This window comes from Heloderma suspectum, chromosome 2 (genome assembly GCF_057233095.1).
Source record: "Heloderma suspectum isolate Gila_16-S chromosome 2, 16-S_ref, whole genome shotgun sequence".
Lineage (NCBI taxonomy): Eukaryota > Metazoa > Chordata > Lepidosauria > Squamata > Helodermatidae > Heloderma > Heloderma suspectum.
The window spans coordinates 65,453,177-65,472,452 of record NC_139459.1 but is presented as its reverse complement, the minus strand read 5'-3'; the positions used below and the strand labels follow the sequence as shown (position 1 = coordinate 65,472,452).

The following is a 19,276-nucleotide window of genomic DNA, read 5'->3' as shown; positions in this document are numbered from 1 at the left end:
CCTGGTCTTTGAACCCCATCGCCTGAGCTACATCCATCGAAACCTGCTTTTGAAATCTGACTGTTTTTGTCCTTAGGAGTAATTCGCATTTTTAAAACACTTCCAAGTTTTGGGAATTATCATTGTCAGGGTGACTTCACTTGTAAACTCAGCCAATGGAAGAACATCAGGAACAGCTTCACAATAAGCCTTTAGCATCAGCATATTTCCTGCTGTCCCAAGTCATAACACTCAACACAAGATACAGAAAACAAGTGATGACTGTTAGGAATACTGTAAACATTTATTTGCATCACTCACACAGATGTATAGTGCACATCCAGTTCACAAAAAAATACTCCTCAGACAGATGGGTAGTTAGAATTGGCAAGATCTCTATTAAATGAAAGACTAGCTGAGCCTTTCCTAACTTGGTATCCTCCAGATATTTTCGACTTGAACTCCCATCAGCCTCAGCCAATCATCAGGAATGCTCGGAGTTGTAGTCCAAAACATCTGCAGGGCACCAGGTTTGAGAAGGCTGAATTAGCTGCACAAATAAATTACCACGCTTGACAATTAAAAAAAAAATGGACAAGAAACCCACAAATGTATTTCAGAAGGGGAGACCTCAATACAGAAAACATAAGCAGAAAATACCCTGTTCAAAATAGGTCTGAAATTTAGTGCACTATATCCATAGGTTCTCAACTTAAAATATTTCTGTATATACAAAAGGTACAGTAAAATGTTAGCATTTATTGCAACAAACTAAGGATGCCATAATATATATCATTTAAATAGCCCCAACCCTGATATTGGCTTCTTATTCCTTCTGAATAGCCTTCTTTTGTTGCTCCACGATTGAAATCTTTTCCCAAAAGGCACATACTTATCTACAAAAAAAGAAAAAGAAATTTCTTTAAATATAAGCTATTCAACTGAAAGCTTTTAATGCAGCGAAATATTTCCAAATCAAGTCCCCACACTCCAATTAAAAGCAACAATAGGATTTCACATTATTCAGTATCTTAGAATATTCCCAGCATTTAAAATATTGGGTTCCTGTGCTACCCAAAAGCTCAGTTCAAAGACTGCCAAACCCATAATAGGATGAAAACTAACCTCTACATTTACTAAACAGCCACTCTTCCTACCTCACAAAGGCTGAGCCTCCACAGAATAAGGAATCCATTCTCTCTGAAGGGACAGCAAGGGGAAGGGAAAATGTTCCTTGTTTAATTTGGTCAGGGCAGGTGGGCTCCTCAAGCAGCCTCCAGCCTGCAGCTCCAGATGCAGGGCCTTAAACCCTAACACTGCAGCTCCTCTCCCACTACAGCTCTGGATCAGAACAATTTCCTCCCACACTTAGAGTGGTGACAGACTTTTTGTGATAGGCAAGTGACACCAATCTCCACCTGTTAAACACCGACACTAACCAATACGCGCATCTGCCTATGTTTAGAAAAGTTTTATTCCAAAGTACAAGTATTCTGCTTTAACTGATTTGAGTCTCGTTACCACAACAGTGTATTCAAATGTAAAACTCAAAGCTTTTTGTCCCGGTTGTTTCTGACTTTAAGCAATGTAATTAGTGAGTTAGGACTCCTGGGGCTGCTCCGCCTCCACTGGTTCCGTTGCGCTCATGGGACTCACTTCTGAAAAATAACCTTGGAAATGAGGGTAAACGCTTCTAAAATTAAATGACTGAAAACACTTATTTCCAAATCAGGACAGATCAGCAGAGCTTCTTTCTGTGAGCTCCGCTGACTCGCCCTGTTCCAGAAATGAGCGTTTTCACTCGTTTCAGGTTATTTTCAGAACCACAGAAGCCCAGAAGTGCAAGTGGTGGATCCCACAAGCATATGGGCACAATAGGATACTACCAATAATTTTAATTGTCCTCAAATTAAAAAAGTTGACACAACTATCTATAGAAATGGCTCTGAGCAACTGCATAATACTCAAATCTCCACTCACATTTCTGACTTCTTTTGCCAGCAAACTACTGTCCTTTAAACCAATCTCTTTCTCACTGCCTACTCCACCCCCTTCTGCAAAAACAATCCAAGCATTATTAGTTCCATCTTTTCATGCAGTACCAGGTCAACAGGATTCAGACCACTCAACAGTTCATTTTGGACTACAGTCTGGTTTAGAGCATACTTTATCCATACTACACACACCTATTACTTGTGGGATACATGCAGTCCAATAAAGTCATCCTTGGTTGTTAGAAATTGTTTAAGTTGCATTTACAGCCATCTTGTAAAGAAACTCAGGTAGCAAACTCCATTTCTCAAGTATTTCCTTTACTTCAACATGTATATTATTTGTGGCCTTGCAGAAGAGAATTTTTGTGGACATTTACATTTTCATGTTCATAGCATATAGAGTTGTCTGCGCTGCTTTAGAACTGTTTGCTACTGACATGTCTCAATGTAGTATCAACTGTTTTATCCCACATTACTGTATATAAAGACACACCTGAAGAAGGGTTCCATTTGTTTTGTATTTTTAGACTTTTCAATGCTGCAGATTTCTTTACAGAATTGCCTAAGTGGAAAATTCTCAGTGTGATGCAGTATTCATCTCTTGTTTACATATTTGAAGTAATAGGTACTAGAATCTCTGCCTTATAAGCAGATAAGTGAAATACGTCATAATCTTGCCTATACTGCTTGCAACATCTGTCATTAGGATAAGTCCAATCTTGTACTAGCAGATGTCCAATAGCAGAATGGGACTTTCTTCCTCTCTGCTCAACTCTGCAGCTCTCTGCGCCACCTGAAAATCTGCACCACAGGGTTTCCCAGCCTTTCAGAGCAGATTTTGAGGATGCGTGGGGAGGCTGCAGGGGGGAAGGGGAAAGCCCCCCCCCCCTTGACAGAACTGCTTCTGTGTTTGGAACAACAGCATTGGATCTAACCAAGTGTGAACGCTGTTACACACATTTTGGAAATGTAAACCATTAAACAGGGGGAAACAGAAGTCTAGTTCTTACTGAGGTAGTATATCTGTACTTAGGATCTACTGCTTCATACCAGAAGTAGGTACTTCCATGACACTGTTCTTCCAGGCACAAATATTCCCTCCCTAGAAAATTGGCATGTCAGGGAGGAGGCAAACTTAGAACTCTTCTTCTTATACCCAGTTAATATGCAGTATATTATATGGAGCTATTTTTTTTTGGTATAGAGTATGGAACCATATGAGCCCCACTTGCAGCGGTACAAGCCCAGATGCAGATTTAGTTTTCAGTGAGAATTAGGTCCTTATACAGAAAACCATGTTATGAAGTAAGAACTGAATGTAGGACAAGTGTGATTCAATAAGAAATTTATTTTTTCATATAAAAAAGATCAATAGCAAAATAACCTGCATTCTTACCTTAATGATAAAGCTAGGAAATTACATGTGATCTCCTGCATGTGATTACTCATTTGTGGTAAACTGTGCCACATACCAATATTATAATGAATGCCAAGCAACTAACCTAAGAAAGTGGATAATTCCCAGTTCATAAAATGAAATCCAAAGATGTGCTGTATAACATATACATGTGGAATCTTGATCCCAAATCTACATGCATAAAAAATACCTGACTGAACACGACACATTGCCTTATGCCATTCTGCTGGCACAGTACTTCATGCATCCCATCCCAAGCAAATAGACAACACAGCATGTTTAGGGATTAGACTGTTAGTCAAGAGAAATTAATATATGAGAAAGTGAATTGTAATTATCTTGCTAATCTTGATCCCATGTTATCAATTGGCAAGCTCTATCGCTTCAGCACAACTGAAACCTATGAAATTAGTCTAAAATTTAACGCAATCTTTGGCGTAATATCCAAGAGGAAATAATGAGGTTATATTATATGCTAACTATTGTACGTGGAAGTCTTACAAATTCCCATATATAAATGCCTTGCTTCGTTTGCCAGGCTGGTAGAAATTTTAGCTGGTTTAAAAATGGCTCACCATGATTTCTGTCTAAGCATCTCTAGAAACTATAGCTCAATGAGAAATCTGGAGTTGCTGGACACAATTCTCCAGACCTCTGTTAATAGTTCCTTAGCTGAAACAATTAACAGTCAAATAGTTTCACACCTATTGCACTGATGTATTGTGCATTCTGTGGGTCAAACTATATTCAGTAACACAATCACAGAACTAGCCGGATGCCTGCTTCTCTGCTACAAAGTAACCATGGGAGGAGATCTGCAACAGAGAAGTTGCACACACTTAACCCTTTATCTGATAGCTGCTTCCCCCCTGTAGATGCCTCCCTCAAGTTGCTTTTTCCCATCTGTAGGGGTTCCAACCCCATCTTTGAAAGATAAAGCAGCTCAGGAATGGGAATTTCAGGAAAAGAGTGGCTGCTTGGAGACGGGTTAAGCACCACCGTCACTTCTCTTTGCAAGTCACCTTCTTCCAAGGATGCTTTGTAACAGAGAAACAGCTGTCAGGCTAATATTACATGTGGCTGCATTGTAGCATGTGATCTGTCAGGATTCCTAGACTTGGAAGTGACGTGAGCATAGTACAGCAACAGCATGCACATGCAAGAGTGTTACAAAAAGTAAATACACTCAAGTCAGAATAGCACACACTTTTTTAAAAAAAGAAAAGGCCACTGCATATTTGATCTGTAAGTTATGAGATAAATACCTTAATGTTGGGACCATTTCTAAATGTGAAACAGTCTCCATGTTTATAAAAGTAGAGAGAACCACAAATGCCAATTAGCTTTATAAAGTACTTTCAAATTAGGAAATGAGGCAGCATGTATTAGAAGTAATGGGAAAACAGAGCATTCAAGCAAGTTAGTTATATTCTGGAGAGAGACCTGAAAAAGATTGCCCAATTTTGTTGAGAAAACAGAGGCCAAAATACAGCCATAAAAGTTCTATTATTGCACTGTGCCTTCCCCAGGGAAAATGAGCTGTATTTATATCAACAATGAACAGATTGTTGTTGTGCTTCTAATATTGAGCATATTTGATTCGATATTTCCTCATTTTTGTCAACACAGAACTATATTGCAACTAATTTTCAACAAGAAATTCATTTATCTGAAATTTTTATTAAAGATGTTATGTCATGCACTAGTTCCAAGCATTAGATTTAGACACAGGCCACACTCGGATGTCTTGATAACCCATGGTGGCTTAATAAGTAGCTTATTTTTTATAAAGTCCACAATGTCCCACAACACGACCAGGCTAATAAGCAACTGTGAGTAGCTTATTAAGCTACTGTGTGTAATTTGACTCACACACACACGCCCCCACCGCCCCTTGTCCTGCTGCAGTCCTCTCGCCTGAGCAGTGGTTCTGTTTCACCTTTGCACAATCACTCACCAAGCAGCAAAATTCCCAAGCGCAGCAAAAAGGGAGTGGTGGCTATAAATTCTTGGGGGGTTGCAGGATCGGGACCAAACGTGACACACAGCCTCTCCTAGTCAGGAGACACCCGATCCACTATCAAAACCCTGTGCCATTACCCAGAAAGGAGCAAAAACATGGTGCAACAAAAAGGGGGGGCACAAATAAACCCTTGCCCATTCACCCCACCCCCAAAGAACCATTGCTGAAAGACAGACTCCTATGAGGTCTATAGACTGCTAAAGCGATCAAGCAAAAAGCGCGTGCACACACACAACACACACCGCCATGCCTGGAATACAAAGTCCTCTGAGGTCTATAGATCGCTAAAGGGATCAAGCAAAAATGCACATTTTCGCCCCAGAGTCACTGCTGAAATACAGGCTGGGCTGAGGGCTATAGACTGTTAAAATGCTTTAGTGATGAAGTGAAAATGCACCTCCTCCCCGGCTGGAATTCAGGCTTGTCATTATGACAAGCCTGTATTCCAGCCATGGCTAAGGGGTGTGTGCATGCACATTTCTGCTTGATCGCTAAAGCACTTTAGCGATCTATACCTCTCAGCCCAGCCTGTATTCTAGCTATAACTGTGGGGGAAAATAGGCTGAGGGCTATAGATCGCTAACGCACTTTAGTAATCTGTAACCCTCAACCCAGCCTGCACAGCAGCAATGAGCAGAGCAGCGGTGGTTTTGACCACTCCTTTTTTTTACCATGCACAGCTCTGCAACCAGCCAAAATAACCCATGGTGACCACCAGACAACACGATAACCCACGGTCTGTTAAATAAGCCCCACTGCAGACCATGGGTTATCTGCATGGGTTATTTTGGACAAATAAACCATCATGGGTCAAAAAAATCCCAACAGACAACACGACAACCCACTGTGGATTATCATGTCATCCAAACAGAGTAGTCAGTCTATATTTTTTGCCTTTATTGTGTAATTTTAGTAGAGGTGGCTAAAAGGGATAGTAGATTAAGAGCCACATTTTACATTAAATCAAGTAGCAGCCTTATTTGATGCTATATCCTTATGTACTTTTAGTAACGAAACTCAATTACAGGTAAAATTTGCCATGAAATACTCTAGTGCAATATCCACTGAATCATCATTCACAACTCCCATTCTCCTTGATATGTATACTGTGAACTGTGTTCAACATCTGACTGGGAAGTATGGTGCCCAGCAAAACACATACTACCTGCTAGAGAGACCAGTTTAATAATTTTAAAGGTTTTAACTGCCTTTTAAGGCAAATGCATTTTAGTTTTGCTGAATGGACATTTTCACATTTTTGAAAATGCATTAACATTTTAAGTTTAAGGGTTTTAATTTTATACAGAAGACATGAGAAAGTCATTGACACTGGTCTAATAAAAAATTAATCTCAAAGAACCCAGGAGGTAGTTAGTGTCAACATAGCTCTACATCTACATTTCAAAACTTAGTTGGTACAAGTCAAATCCCAAGCCACAATAAACTGAGTTAGCGTACAACACACAAAGCTGACCTATGCTACCTGAGAGACTATCACTGCTCCTATTTAGGAAATGAAATACAATGAAGAATATCATACAAGCATAAACACCTTAATTAATTAGCTTCATTATTATTTCTGGAGCATAACAGCTTTAAGAAAGCCTGATATGCAGCATGGCTTGACTACAACAGGAACATAAAAATAGCAAATATGAGAATAAAAATAGTCAAATGCACACAACACTAAAACAGTGTCATATAAAGTAGACTGTCTGATTTGCAACTTGATATTTCTATAAAACAAGGAGTACAAAATATTGGTGCCTAAATTAAAAGGCAAAGATTTTAGATTTGCGATTATATGTTTTGGTATAATTATTTGCTTCTTTTCTAATGCTAGTGACTGGGGGAAGAGAAGCCGCATGCAGTAGGTAAGCCAACTGTCACTCTGAATGCTCTGAGAAGATGTCACCAGTGCTTTTAGCCAGAGAGGCATTTCTAGAAGTAGGTTACTATGTGCACTTGTCACTCAAAACATCCACTCATCAACAGATGAAGAATTAAACTTGTCTGTGCTTGGTTGTCAAATACCCTCCTACTACAAGAAGTAACTCCTGAATCTGGCTACCAACCTTCGAGGATGATTTGCATCAAACAGTGTTGTATCATCGTCTTCATCATCTTGCTCTAATGGAGTCAGCTCTGTATTTTCGATGTTTGTGTCCAGAACTCCATACCTCCGTGTCTTTCTGTTTCTTCGTCTAAGTCTGAAAAGTGTAAGTTACAAAATGTTAAGGCTGGACTGAATCAAACTAATAAAGATAAGAATTAGAAGATATGCACTCTCACTGAGTCCAAAATGAAAATATAGTACCTGAGCAGGGAAGGAAAAAAAAAAAAAACCCTATCAAAAAGTAGAGCAGTCTAGACTAACAAGGAAGCAATGTGAATATATAATAGAACTTTCTGTTGCTTCAGTAAGGTATTACTCAACCAACAGTCGACAATCTTGCCTTCGACATTTTGCCTTAATCTACCTGTAAGCCACACAAATCTAAACAGGCTTCAACTCCTACACACATTACAACAGGTCATAAATGTGTTAAAACACGTATGGGGCATGCCAAAGACAAAACTATAGCAAATATGTAGATGTGGAGGATGCTTCACATTGTTGAAAAATCCAAGTTGCAAAAAATATGGTATAACAACACTGGGTGGGTTCACACGATTGGGGAAGGAAAATAAGCCACTGTAGCATTCTTTCCCACCCTGTGTGTGCCACTCGCACACCACAGAATTACCCTCACCGGGCACAATTTATTGTACTGTCCAAACCCAGCGAGAGTGGGGGAATTTTATAAACCACCCCACAACCCTAGAACAAGCCTTGGGTTCTGTGGTGGTTTGTAAACCCATTCACACACACACCTTGCTGGGTTCAGACGACCCAGCAAAATGTACCTAGCAAGGGTGATTATGGTAATTCTGTGGGGTGCAGCAGGCACACGTGGGGCAGGAAAATAAACTACAGTGGCTTATTTTCTTCCTTGGTCACGTGAACCAGTCACTGTGAAAACGTAAAAATATGATGTACCTTTAAGCAAACTGCCTAAGTGTCATGTCTCCAAGTCAATTCAAAATGCCACTGACAAAATATGCAAGCAGCAACTGCAACTAAGCCATCACAGGAAAACAAACACACCGTTTTTTCAAAATGATGTTTTACATTATGTCTTTAAGTCAAGACATTCATATTAAGAACATGACAGCCTTAAAATAGCATGTAAAAATGGTGTTATAGTGTATAATTTGTATTCCTAAGAATCAAGAGCTGTACTTTTGAAAGAGAAGCATGTTTGTTGATTTTATACAAAAAGAGGATTACTTCAAAAATTCCTGAGTAAATCTGTGGGAGGTTCCACATGTTCAGGCGACAGAGCTTCTGTGCTTCCATCTAATGACCTCCAGTTACTACTCCCCTGCCTCTTTTCCCCCCACTGTATCTGCACTCATATTTCTCTTCAAATTGTTAACTCTGGAGGGGAAAAAAATTAATTTAAACTTGAATTGTTTTCAGTTGGTTGAAATAGTTTCTTATATCCTACAGTTTTATAGCACAGCTCTTTAGATTCTAAGTTGTTTTTATCATATTGAATGTTTCATCTTTATGTACATCACCCTGAAATCCTCACTGGGATGAAGGTGCAGTTTATAAATTTTAAAAATAAATACACACACTTCAGAAGCAGGAATAAAAGTTAATATCAACCAAGGCCATTTGTATAAAGCATTGTTATCTTACAATTTGCATGTGCAAACGGAGCGCCCACCTCAACAATCAGACATTGACAGATATGGGTAAATGCAGGTGGAAAATATTTTCTATGGGATGGTTAGTATTTTTATACTGAATGGTTGCACTGATTTGTACATTGATACCATCAAATTTTAGTTTACTTGGTAAAAATATATGGAATAATTACACCATGAATTGCCCTGCATTCAGTCATGCTAGATCTTAATCTCTTAGCTGTGGAAGCCTAGAATACAAAATGGAATCAGGGATGTGCTGCCTCCACCACAATCAGGGGCCTACAAGACCATTGAGTCCAACCCCTTGCTCAACGCAGGAAGCCTGATTCCCAGGCAGTCTCCCATCCAGGTACTAACCAGAGCTGACCCGGCTTAGCTTCCAAGATCATGAAAAAGCAGTTTAACTGGTTACATTTTCTTAACATAGCAGCTGATTTGCACTCAGACTATACAATATCTTGCTGCTACCTAAATGCACCTATATGAAGATGTGCCAATAAATTCCAACTACCAAAGGCATGTCACAAACATCTTGTTTGTGGTCGGTCACTGCAGGAAACGTATGATAGGGAAACACTTAGGATACCGTTACATTATTAAACGTTAACATTTTAAGATTGCAATCCTATGAACAGCTACTGAGGAATAATTCCAACTGAACTTACTTCTGAATGAAAACTAACAGGCTCATACTACAAATATGTTGGGCATTCATTGATCAACACACAATAGCCAAGTGAGGTGCGCTGCTATTTCCATTTTACACATTATGAAACACATGTTAAAAAGAACATTACTAGACCAAAGAAGCCAGTACATTCTTCATGAAAGAGTAATCTGACATAACTCCTTTTCTAAAGTGACTACTTTAAAGGGGGCACTATAATGTAATTGTAGAGCTCCTACAGAACAAGCTGTAGGGTTGTATTGCTTTGTTTTGCACTAATTGTCATCTTATGTATGAAACTTATTTCTACACTGTATAATATTATATTGACCCAGTATATCAATATTGCATATAGAGCAGTCCTATGGTACCTGAGAGTGTCCCAGGGACCATAGGATATGTTGGATCCCCCCTCCTAAGGCTGTAGATCTCGGGAAGCAGAATCAGATTGGATCCTTACCCCCTCCCCCTCACTGCCGCCATGGGAAGCACTGCATTGCTGTTCCAAAGTCACAACAGTGAACTCACAGAGGTCACAAAGGGGGAATTCCAGTGGAGACAGAGAGGAAAAGCCAGGATCCTGTGGCCTCTGCATTGCCATCTCTGCCAACAAGGTAAGTCAGGTAGTCAGGTTCAGAGGCTCATCTAAGCAGAGAGCTTTATTTTTAAAGAGCCATGGGAGGCAACATCTTTCGATACCATTGACCATGGTATCCTTCTGGATAGGTTGTCAGGGTTGGGAGTTGGAGGCACTGCACTACAGTGGTTCCTCTCCTACTTGGATGGCCGATTCCAGAAGGTGGTGCTGGGGGATTATTGTTCTGTGCCATGGCAATTGTGCCATGGGGTTCCACAGGGCTCTATTTTATCCCCTATGCTGTTTAACATCTACATGAAACCGCTGGGGGAGGTTATCCGGAGGTGTGGGCTAAAGTGCCATCAATATGCAGATAACACCCAGCATTACCTCTCTTTCTCATCAAAACCAGGTGAGGCAGTGGCTGTTCTGAATCAGTGCCTGGGCACGGTAATGGACTGGATGAGGGCCAATAAACTGAAACTCAATCCAGACAAGATGGAGGTACTGTTAGTGGGTGGTTTGTCTGCCCAGCTAGGTGATATTCAGCCTGTTCTGGAGGGGGTTGCACCCCCCCTAAAGGATCACGTTCGTAGTTTGGGGGTGCTCTTGGATCCAGAACTGTCACTTGAGGCACAGGTGAACTCAGTGGCATGGAGCACTTTTTATCAGCTTAGGCTGGTATACCAACTACACCCTTATCTGGACAGAGATAGCCTAGCTACAGTTATCCATGCTCTGATAACTTCTCGTCTGGATTACTGCAATGCGTTATACGTGGGGCTGCATTTGAAAACGGTCCAGAAACTTCAGTTGGTCCAAAATAGGGCAGCAAGATTGTTAACAGGGACTGGCCTGCGAGCTCATATTACGCCAGTACTTTTCCAGCTGCACTGGCTGCCAGTCCATTTCCGGGCCCGATTCAAAGTGCTGGTATTAACATTCAAAGCCCTTAACAGCTTGGGGCCAGGTTATCTGAAGGATTGCCTCCTCCCATATGTGCCTGCCCGGACCTTAAGATCATCATCAGCGGCCCTTCTCTGTGAGCCCCTGCCAAAGGAAGTGAGGCGGGTGGCTACTAGGAGGAAGGCTTTTTCTGCTGTGGCACCCTGGCTCTGGAATGAGCTCCCTGGTGAGGTTCGCCTGGCACCTACATTGTATTCTTTTCGGCGCAAGGTGAAGACCTTTTTATTTTCCCAGGCATTTTAGCATTTTAGCTTTCTAAACTTGTAGCTTTGCTGTTTTAAATTTGTATTTTAAACTCCTGCACTGCTGCTAGGTTTTATTGTGGTTGTATTGTTATATTGTGGTTTTAATGTTCTATATATTTTACATTGTTTTATTGTGGGCTGTTTGGTTTTTATTTTTGTGAACCGCCCAGAGAGCTTCGGCTATTGGGCGGTATAGAAATGAAATAAATAAATAAACAAATATCTCCTCCTCCCACCCTGCCTGGCTCTTGCCAGCAGGGCATAGGATAGAAAGAGGGCTCTGATCTATTAATGTTGTTATTGTCTAAGCATATAAAGCTGGATATTTTAAATATAGTTCAACATTTTTGTCAATAGTTCTTTAGAGATGCTTTTTACAAATAGAATGATTTGTGTGAAAGGCTGCAGTACAAATGTATCATTTACTAGTTTTGATGAGGGCCAAATGCAGAACAGCAGTTCAAGCATTTATGAAATTCACTCTAAAAATGTTAATCAGCATAAGATTCACATTTCACTAAAGAAACATTTGCCAGTTATGGAAAGAAAAAAATAAACTCTTTAATATTTTCTTCCCTGCGCTAGTTCATGATACAGAAAAATAAGGTGAAACAATAAAGCAACACCTTCATTTTAAGCATCCTATTTTCAGTAAATAGTTATTCTTTGAAGGTGAACACACTCCTTGAATGAATTCACAAGATGCAGATTTTATACCAATATGTATGCCAGATAACATTCAAAAAGCTTTTTCAAAAATTTTATAGTAGTGTCATTTTAAGGTCTATCTGGGATGATTTTATACTGAAACATATTCTGTGTATTTGGGTTTGGATCCAGATTAACACATGCAGAACAGGTTTGGTGGCAGCTGACTTCCCCATCCCTCTTCCTCTCAGCAGCCTCCTGAAAACTTTCCTCCATGGGTCAGGGGACTTCGGGGAAGGGGGGGCCTGAAAATTGGGCAAAGACAACCTCCATAAAGAGAAGCTCCAGCACACAAAATCTTCCCCATCCCCACTCAGTCCCCTGTGCCTCAGCCCATGGCATTCGACAGAGCCTTGGAGGGATAAGAACATAAGAAGAGCCATGCTAGATCAGACCATCTAGCTCAGCATTCTGTTCACACAGTGGCCAACCAGCTGTCAACCAGGAACCCACAAGCAGGACACAAGCGCAACAGCACTCTCCCATCCATGTTCCCCAGCAACTGGTGTACACAGGATCACTGCCTCTAGTACTGGAGGTAGCACACAGCCATCAAGACTAGTAGCCATTGATAGCCTTTCCTCCAGGAATTTGTCTAACCCCCTTTAAAAGCCATCCAAATTGGTGGCCATCACTACATCCTGTGGTAGAGAATTCTATGGTTTAACGATGCGCTGTGTGAAGAAGTACTTCCTTTCATCTGTCCTGAATCTCCCACCAATCAGATTCATAGGATGACCCTGGGTTCTAGTATTTTGAGAGAAAGATGTCTCCCTATCCCCATTCTCCACACTATGCATACATCTTTGTTTAGCTTTTTTCCAAACTAAACAATCCCAGCTGATGTAACGTTCTCTCATGGGGGAGATGCTCCTGCCCCTTGATCACTTTAGTTGCCCTGTTCTGTACTTTTTCCAGCCTTACAAGAAAATGTTTTTTTAAGTGTGGTGACTAGAACTAGACACAGTATTCCAAGTGTGGTCTCATCATAGATTTGTATAAGGGCAGTATGATATTAGCAGCTTTATTCTCAATTCCTTTTCTAATATGCCTAACATGGAGTTTGCCTTTTTTACAATGGCTACACATTCGGTTGACATTTTCATTTGAGTTGTCCACCATAATCCCAAGATCTCTTTCTTGGTCGGTCTCCGCTAGCTCAGATCCCATTGGAGGAAGGCTGAGATCCCTCCTGAATCCTTTCAGGAGATGGGGGTCTCCTGGGGGCAGGGGGGGCAGCTTCCACCAGCCCCATTTCACGTATGTTTATCTGGATCCAACCCTCTATTTAGACAATCTGTAGCTTCAAGTTAATACAAAATGGTATTCCTGTGATGTAACTGACCTTTCAACTACATCCCCTTGAGAAAGTATATTCTTTAATAGTAAATACAGCTTAATACCAGAATACAAGAGCTCTCCTTAATCAGACCTACAGTCCAACATCCTAGCCCTTATTTTAGCATTTTTTCCTTTCCATTTTCCATATATACCTATGCATCTTTGTATCACTATCTGTCTGCCTACTAAAGACGCCCACTAGTTCAGATGCATGTAGTCCATGAAAGTTTATTTGCAAACTAAAACCAGTTGTCTTTACTGTGCCACAAGTTTTTTTTGTAATGGCCTACAATCTATATGAAAGGAATTTAGCTAACTGTGGCTTCTACTATCCCTGTAACATTGTGACATGGCAACCCTAAGAATGCTGGAGTAAACCAAAAGCACTGGACTGAATCATACAATTGAGCAGGTTCCAGATGTTGGCTCAAATACAATAGGTGAGCAGACCTACTTGGGCAATGGGGTTTCCACTTCCTCTCCTTCCCCCTGCACACCCTCAAATCTGCTACGGGGGTCCTTCAACCCTCCAAAGCAAATTTGGGGAGGCATGCAGGGGTGAGGGACAATCCATTCCGCCACCAGTTTCCACTCTGCTGGTGGAATGACACTATTGGAGCAAAGCTTTAGTCACACTTAAAATAGATCCCCCCTTCGTGGATCATTGCCTTGTTGTGGCGAAAGGGCTTGCGTAACTCAGTGAAGCCATAAGCTATGCCGTGCAGGGCCACCCAAGACGGACAGGTCATGGCAGAGAGTTCTGACAAAATGTGGTCCACTGGAGAAAGAAATGGCAACCCACTCCAGTATTCTTGCCAAGAAAACCCCATGGAACGTATCACAAGGCTAAAAGATACGACACCGGAAGATGAGCCCCTCAGGTCGGAAGGTGTCCAATATACTACTGGGGAAGAGCAGAGGGAATTTCCAAGTAGCGCCAGAAAGAGGGAAGTGGCTGGGCCAAAGCCGAAAGGACACTCAGCTGTGGATGTGTCTGGTGGTAAAAAGAAAGTCCGATGCGGTAAAGAACAATATTGTTTAGGAACCTGGAATGTCAGATCAATGAATCAAGGTAAGCTGGAGGTGGTCAAACATGAGATGGCAAGATTGAACATTGACATCTTGGGAATCAGCAAACTAAAATGGACAAGCACGGGCAAATTTAATTCAGGTGACCATAGTATCTACTACTGTGGGCAAGAATCCCTTAGAAGAAATGGAGTAGCACTCAGAGTCAACAAAAGGGTGGGAAAAGCAGTACTGCGGTACAATCTCAAAAATGATAGAATGATCTCAGTACAAATCTAAGGCAAACCATTCAACATCACAGTAATTCAAGTCTATGCCCCAACCACTGATGCCGAAGAAGCTGAGGTTGATCGGTTCTATGAAGACCTACAACACCTTCTAGAGCTAACACCAAAAAAAGATGTCCTCTTCATCATAGGGGATTGGAATGCTAAAGTAGGAAGTCAAGAAATCACCGGGATAACAGGCAGGCATGGCCTTGGTGTACAAAATGAAGCAGGACAAAAGCTAATAGAGTTTTGCCAAGAGAACACGCTAATCATAGCAAACACTCTTTTCCAACAGCACAAGAGGCGACTCTACACATGGACATCACCAGATGGTCAATATCGAAATCAGATTGATTATGTCCTTTGCAGCCAAAGATGGAGACGCTCTATACAGTCAGTCAAAACAAGACCTGGAGCTGACTGTGGCTCAGATCATGAGCTTCTTTTAGCAAAATTTCGGCTTAAATTGAAGAACGTAGGGAAAACCACTAAACCATTCAGGTATGACCTAAATCATATCCCTTATGAATATACAGTGGAGGTGAGGAATACATGTAAGGTATCAGACCTCATAGACAGAGTGCCTGAGAAACTATGGACGGAGGTCCGTAACATTGTTCAGGAGGCAGCAACTCAATCCATCCCAAAGAAAAAGAAATGCAAGAAAGCCAAGTGGCTGTCTGATGAGGCTTTACAAGTGGCTGAGGAAAGAAGGCAAGCGAAAAGCAAGGGAGAAAGGGGAAGATACGTCCAACTGAATGTAGAGTTCCAGAGAATAGCAAGGAGAGACAAGAAGGCCTTCTTAAATGAACAATGCAATGAAACTGAGGAAAACAACAGAATGGGAAAGGCTAGAGATCTCTTCAAGAAAATCTGAGATCTCAAGGGAACGTTTTGTGCAAAGACGGGCATGATGAAGGACCAAGAAGGCAGGGACCTAACAGAAGCAGCAGAGATTAAGAAGAGGTGGAAAGAATACACAGAAGAACTATACAGGAAAGATCTGAATGTCCCTGAAAGCCATGATAGCACGGTCATTGAACTTGAGCCGGACATCCTCGAGAGTGAAGTCAAGTGGGCCTTAGGAAGCATTAGTAACAATAAAGCTAGGAGAGATGACAGTACTCCAGCTGAGCTATTTAAAATCCTAAAAGATGATGATGTTGAAGTGCTGCACTCAATATGCCAACGAATTTGGAATACTCAACAGTGGCCACAAGACTGGAAAAGGTCACTTTACATTCCAATTCCAAAGAAAGACAATGCCAAAGAGTGTTCAAACTACCGCACAATAGCACTCATTTCACATGCCAGCAAGGTGATGCTCAAAATCCTACAAGCTAAGCTTCAGCAGTATGTGAACCGAGAAATACCGGAAGTACAAGCTGGGTTTCGAAGAGGCAGAGGAACTAGAGATCAAATTGCCAACATTCGCTGGATCATGGAAAAAGCAAGAGAATTCCAGAAAACATCTATTTCTGCTTCATTGACTAAATGGCTAAAGCCTTTGATTGTGTGGATCACAACAAACTGTGGCAAATTCTTAAAGAGATGGGAGTACCAGACCACCTTACCTGTCTCCTGAGAAACCTGTACGAGGGTCAAGAAGCAACAGTAAGAACCAGACATGGAACAACCGATTGGTTCAAAATTGGGAAAGGAGTACGACAAGGCTGTATATTGTCACCCTGCTTATTTAATTTATATGCAGAGTACATCACGAGAAACGCTGGGTTGGATGAATCACAGGTCGGAATTAAGATTGCCGGGAGAATTATCAACAACCTCAGATACGCAGACGATACCACCCTAATGGCAGAAAGCAAAGAGGATCTAAAGAGCCTCTTTTTGAGGGTGAAAGTGGAGAGTGCAAAAGCTGGTTTGAAAGTCAACATTAAAAAAACCTAAAATCATGGCATCTGTCCCTATCACTTCCTGGCATACAGAAGGGGAAGAAATGGAAGCAGTGACAGATTTTACTTTCTTGGGCTCCAAGATCACCACAGACTGTAGCCATGAAATTAAAAGACGCTTTGCTCCTTGGGAGGAAAGCTATGGCAAACCTAGACAGCATAGTAAGAAGCAGAGACATCACCTTGCCGACAAAGGTTCGTCTAATCAAAGCTATGGTTTTCCCACTAGTAATGTATGGCTGTGAGAGCTGGACTATCAGGAAGGCTGAGCGCTGAAGAATTGATGCTTTTGAACTGTGGTGCTGGAGAAGACTCTTACGAGTGCCCTGGACTGCAAGGAGGTCAAATCAGTCCATCCTAAAGGAAATCAACTTTGACTGCTCATTGGAAGGACAGATACTGAAGCTGAAGCTCAAGTATTTTGGCCACCTAATGCGAAGAGAAAACTCACTGGAAAAGACCCTGATGCTGGGAAAGACGGAAGGCAAAAGGAGAAGGGGAAGGCAGAGGATGAGATGGCTAGATAGCATCACTGATGCAATGAATATGGACTTGAGCACACTCCGGGAGAGAGCGCAGGACAGGAAGGCCTGGCGTGCTATGGTCCATGGGGTCACGAAGAGTCGGACACAACTGAACAACAACAAAATAGATCCACTGATATAAATGGGGCTAAAGTTAACTATGACAACCTTAAGTCCCACTGATTTCAATGGGTTTGCTCCACGTATGACTAGGGGCACAATCCTACACATGTTTAGACGGAAATGCTGGCTAGGAAATTCTGGGTTTTGTTTTGTTTTTCTGTCTAAACCTGAGTAGGATTGCGCCCTTAGACTGGATGCAACCCACTGATTTTAACTCAGAAGCTTGCAGTCTGCTTTAAATTCAGATGACTTCTTACCAAAGGGACAAAGATAAAGGAATGATAGACTAATCTAATCTGTGAATTATATTCAGCTAAATACTCTTTCACCTGGAGTAAAATCTTGATTGCATTGTCCAAATCAAGTATGTGCACAGGGAAACTACCTTCCACAAGTAAGGCAGCCTTCTCCAACTGGGTGCCCTCCAGATACTTTCGCCTGCAACTTCCATCAGTCCCAGCCCTAGTCAGCACAGCCAGTGCGCAGAGATTATAAGAGCTGTAGTCCAAAACATCTGGAGGGGGCCAGGTTGAGGAAGGCTGAGGTAAGGCAATGACAAGGCAAACACAGAACATTGCTGCAGTTGACCGGGGGCGGCGTGGGGTCAGGTGGGGGGACCGGCCCATGGGCCGGTGACAGAAGTAACAGGCCCAGAAAAAGGAGACAGAAGCCAATCGCCCCCTCAAGTTTCCCCACAGGACAATGCGCATGCAAACTTTGAGCTGCAGCCTCGTGGGGGGCGGCGTCGCTCCCAAATCTTCCCAGGAGGAACAATAAAGGCCGCAGCACCGCTCACCGCACGGTCCGGATGACGAAGTAGACGATGAGGGCGGCGCTGGCCAGGACGAGCACCGAGAGGGCGCGCTGGGTCATGGGCTGGTAGGCCTCATGCGGGGCAGGCCCGGCAGCCAGGCTGCTGCTGCTGCTACTCGCATTGCTGTCCCGCGCCGCGTCGCCGCCGTCGGGAGCGCCAGTGCCGACCGGGGTGGCCGCGGGCACGTCGCCGGGGCCCGACCGCGCGGAGTGCGAAGGCGGCGGGGGTGGCGTCGTGGCGCCGGGGTCCGGGCGGGGAACCAGAGCAGCAGCGCCTTCCCCGCACAGCGCGGCCACCAGAAGCAGCCCCGGCAAGAGCGACAGAGGGGGCGGCAGCGGCGACGCCCGCCGCATCGCTCCCCGCCCTAGCCTGGCCTAAGCGGGAGCCCCCATCCGTTCGGCCGCCGAAGGCGCTGCCATGGACGCCGAGCGACGCGACGAGGCTTCTGTCCCCGCCCCCTCGCCCCAGCTAACGTCACGTGGCGAGGGCGGAGCCGGACGCATGCGCGATACTTCCCCGCCCTCCCCCCGCTCCTCGTTTCTTCTGCGTCGGGGCGCCTCGGGGAAGGGGCGCGCAGCCCGAAACGAGAGGCGCCCTTGGGTGGGGGTATCTTCGGCGCCCTCCAGGTGTGTTGCACCAGAACTCCAGCGGACTGGTGGGATGCTGGGAATTGTAGTCCAACACCTCTGGAGGGCACCAGGCTGGGGGAGCCTGGGTTACGCATAGTACCTGAGAGCGGTGGGGACTGTTTTGGCCGGCAGGGCCTGCCAGAGGATTTCCAGGGGTCGGCACAAAATTCGCATTCAGTCTTCTCACGCCCCTTTCTCTCCCCCCCCCCGTTTTTTGTTTGCTACGGGTATACACACAATCACCCCCCCCCCCCGAAAGAATCGGCACGTTTCCATTTTGCAGAGGGGGAATAGAGACT

The 19,276-nt window shown here is 43.0% G+C and overlaps 1 protein-coding gene across 1 annotated transcript; it reads right to left on the bottom strand.

Moving 5' to 3' along the window:
- Positions 1 to 269: 269 nt before the first annotated feature.
- FAM174A (family with sequence similarity 174 member A) lies at positions 270 to 18,824 on the bottom strand. Its single transcript, XM_084833801.1, has 3 exons — positions 18,331 to 18,824; positions 7,489 to 7,623; positions 270 to 875 (listed from the first exon to the last, which is right to left on the bottom strand). The coding sequence occupies exons 1-3, from the start codon at positions 18,699 to 18,701 to the stop codon at positions 872 to 874; spliced, it is 510 nt and encodes a 169-aa protein (XP_084689927.1). The 5' UTR covers positions 18,702 to 18,824; the 3' UTR covers positions 270 to 871.
- Between the last annotated feature and the right edge of the window lie 452 nt (positions 18,825 to 19,276).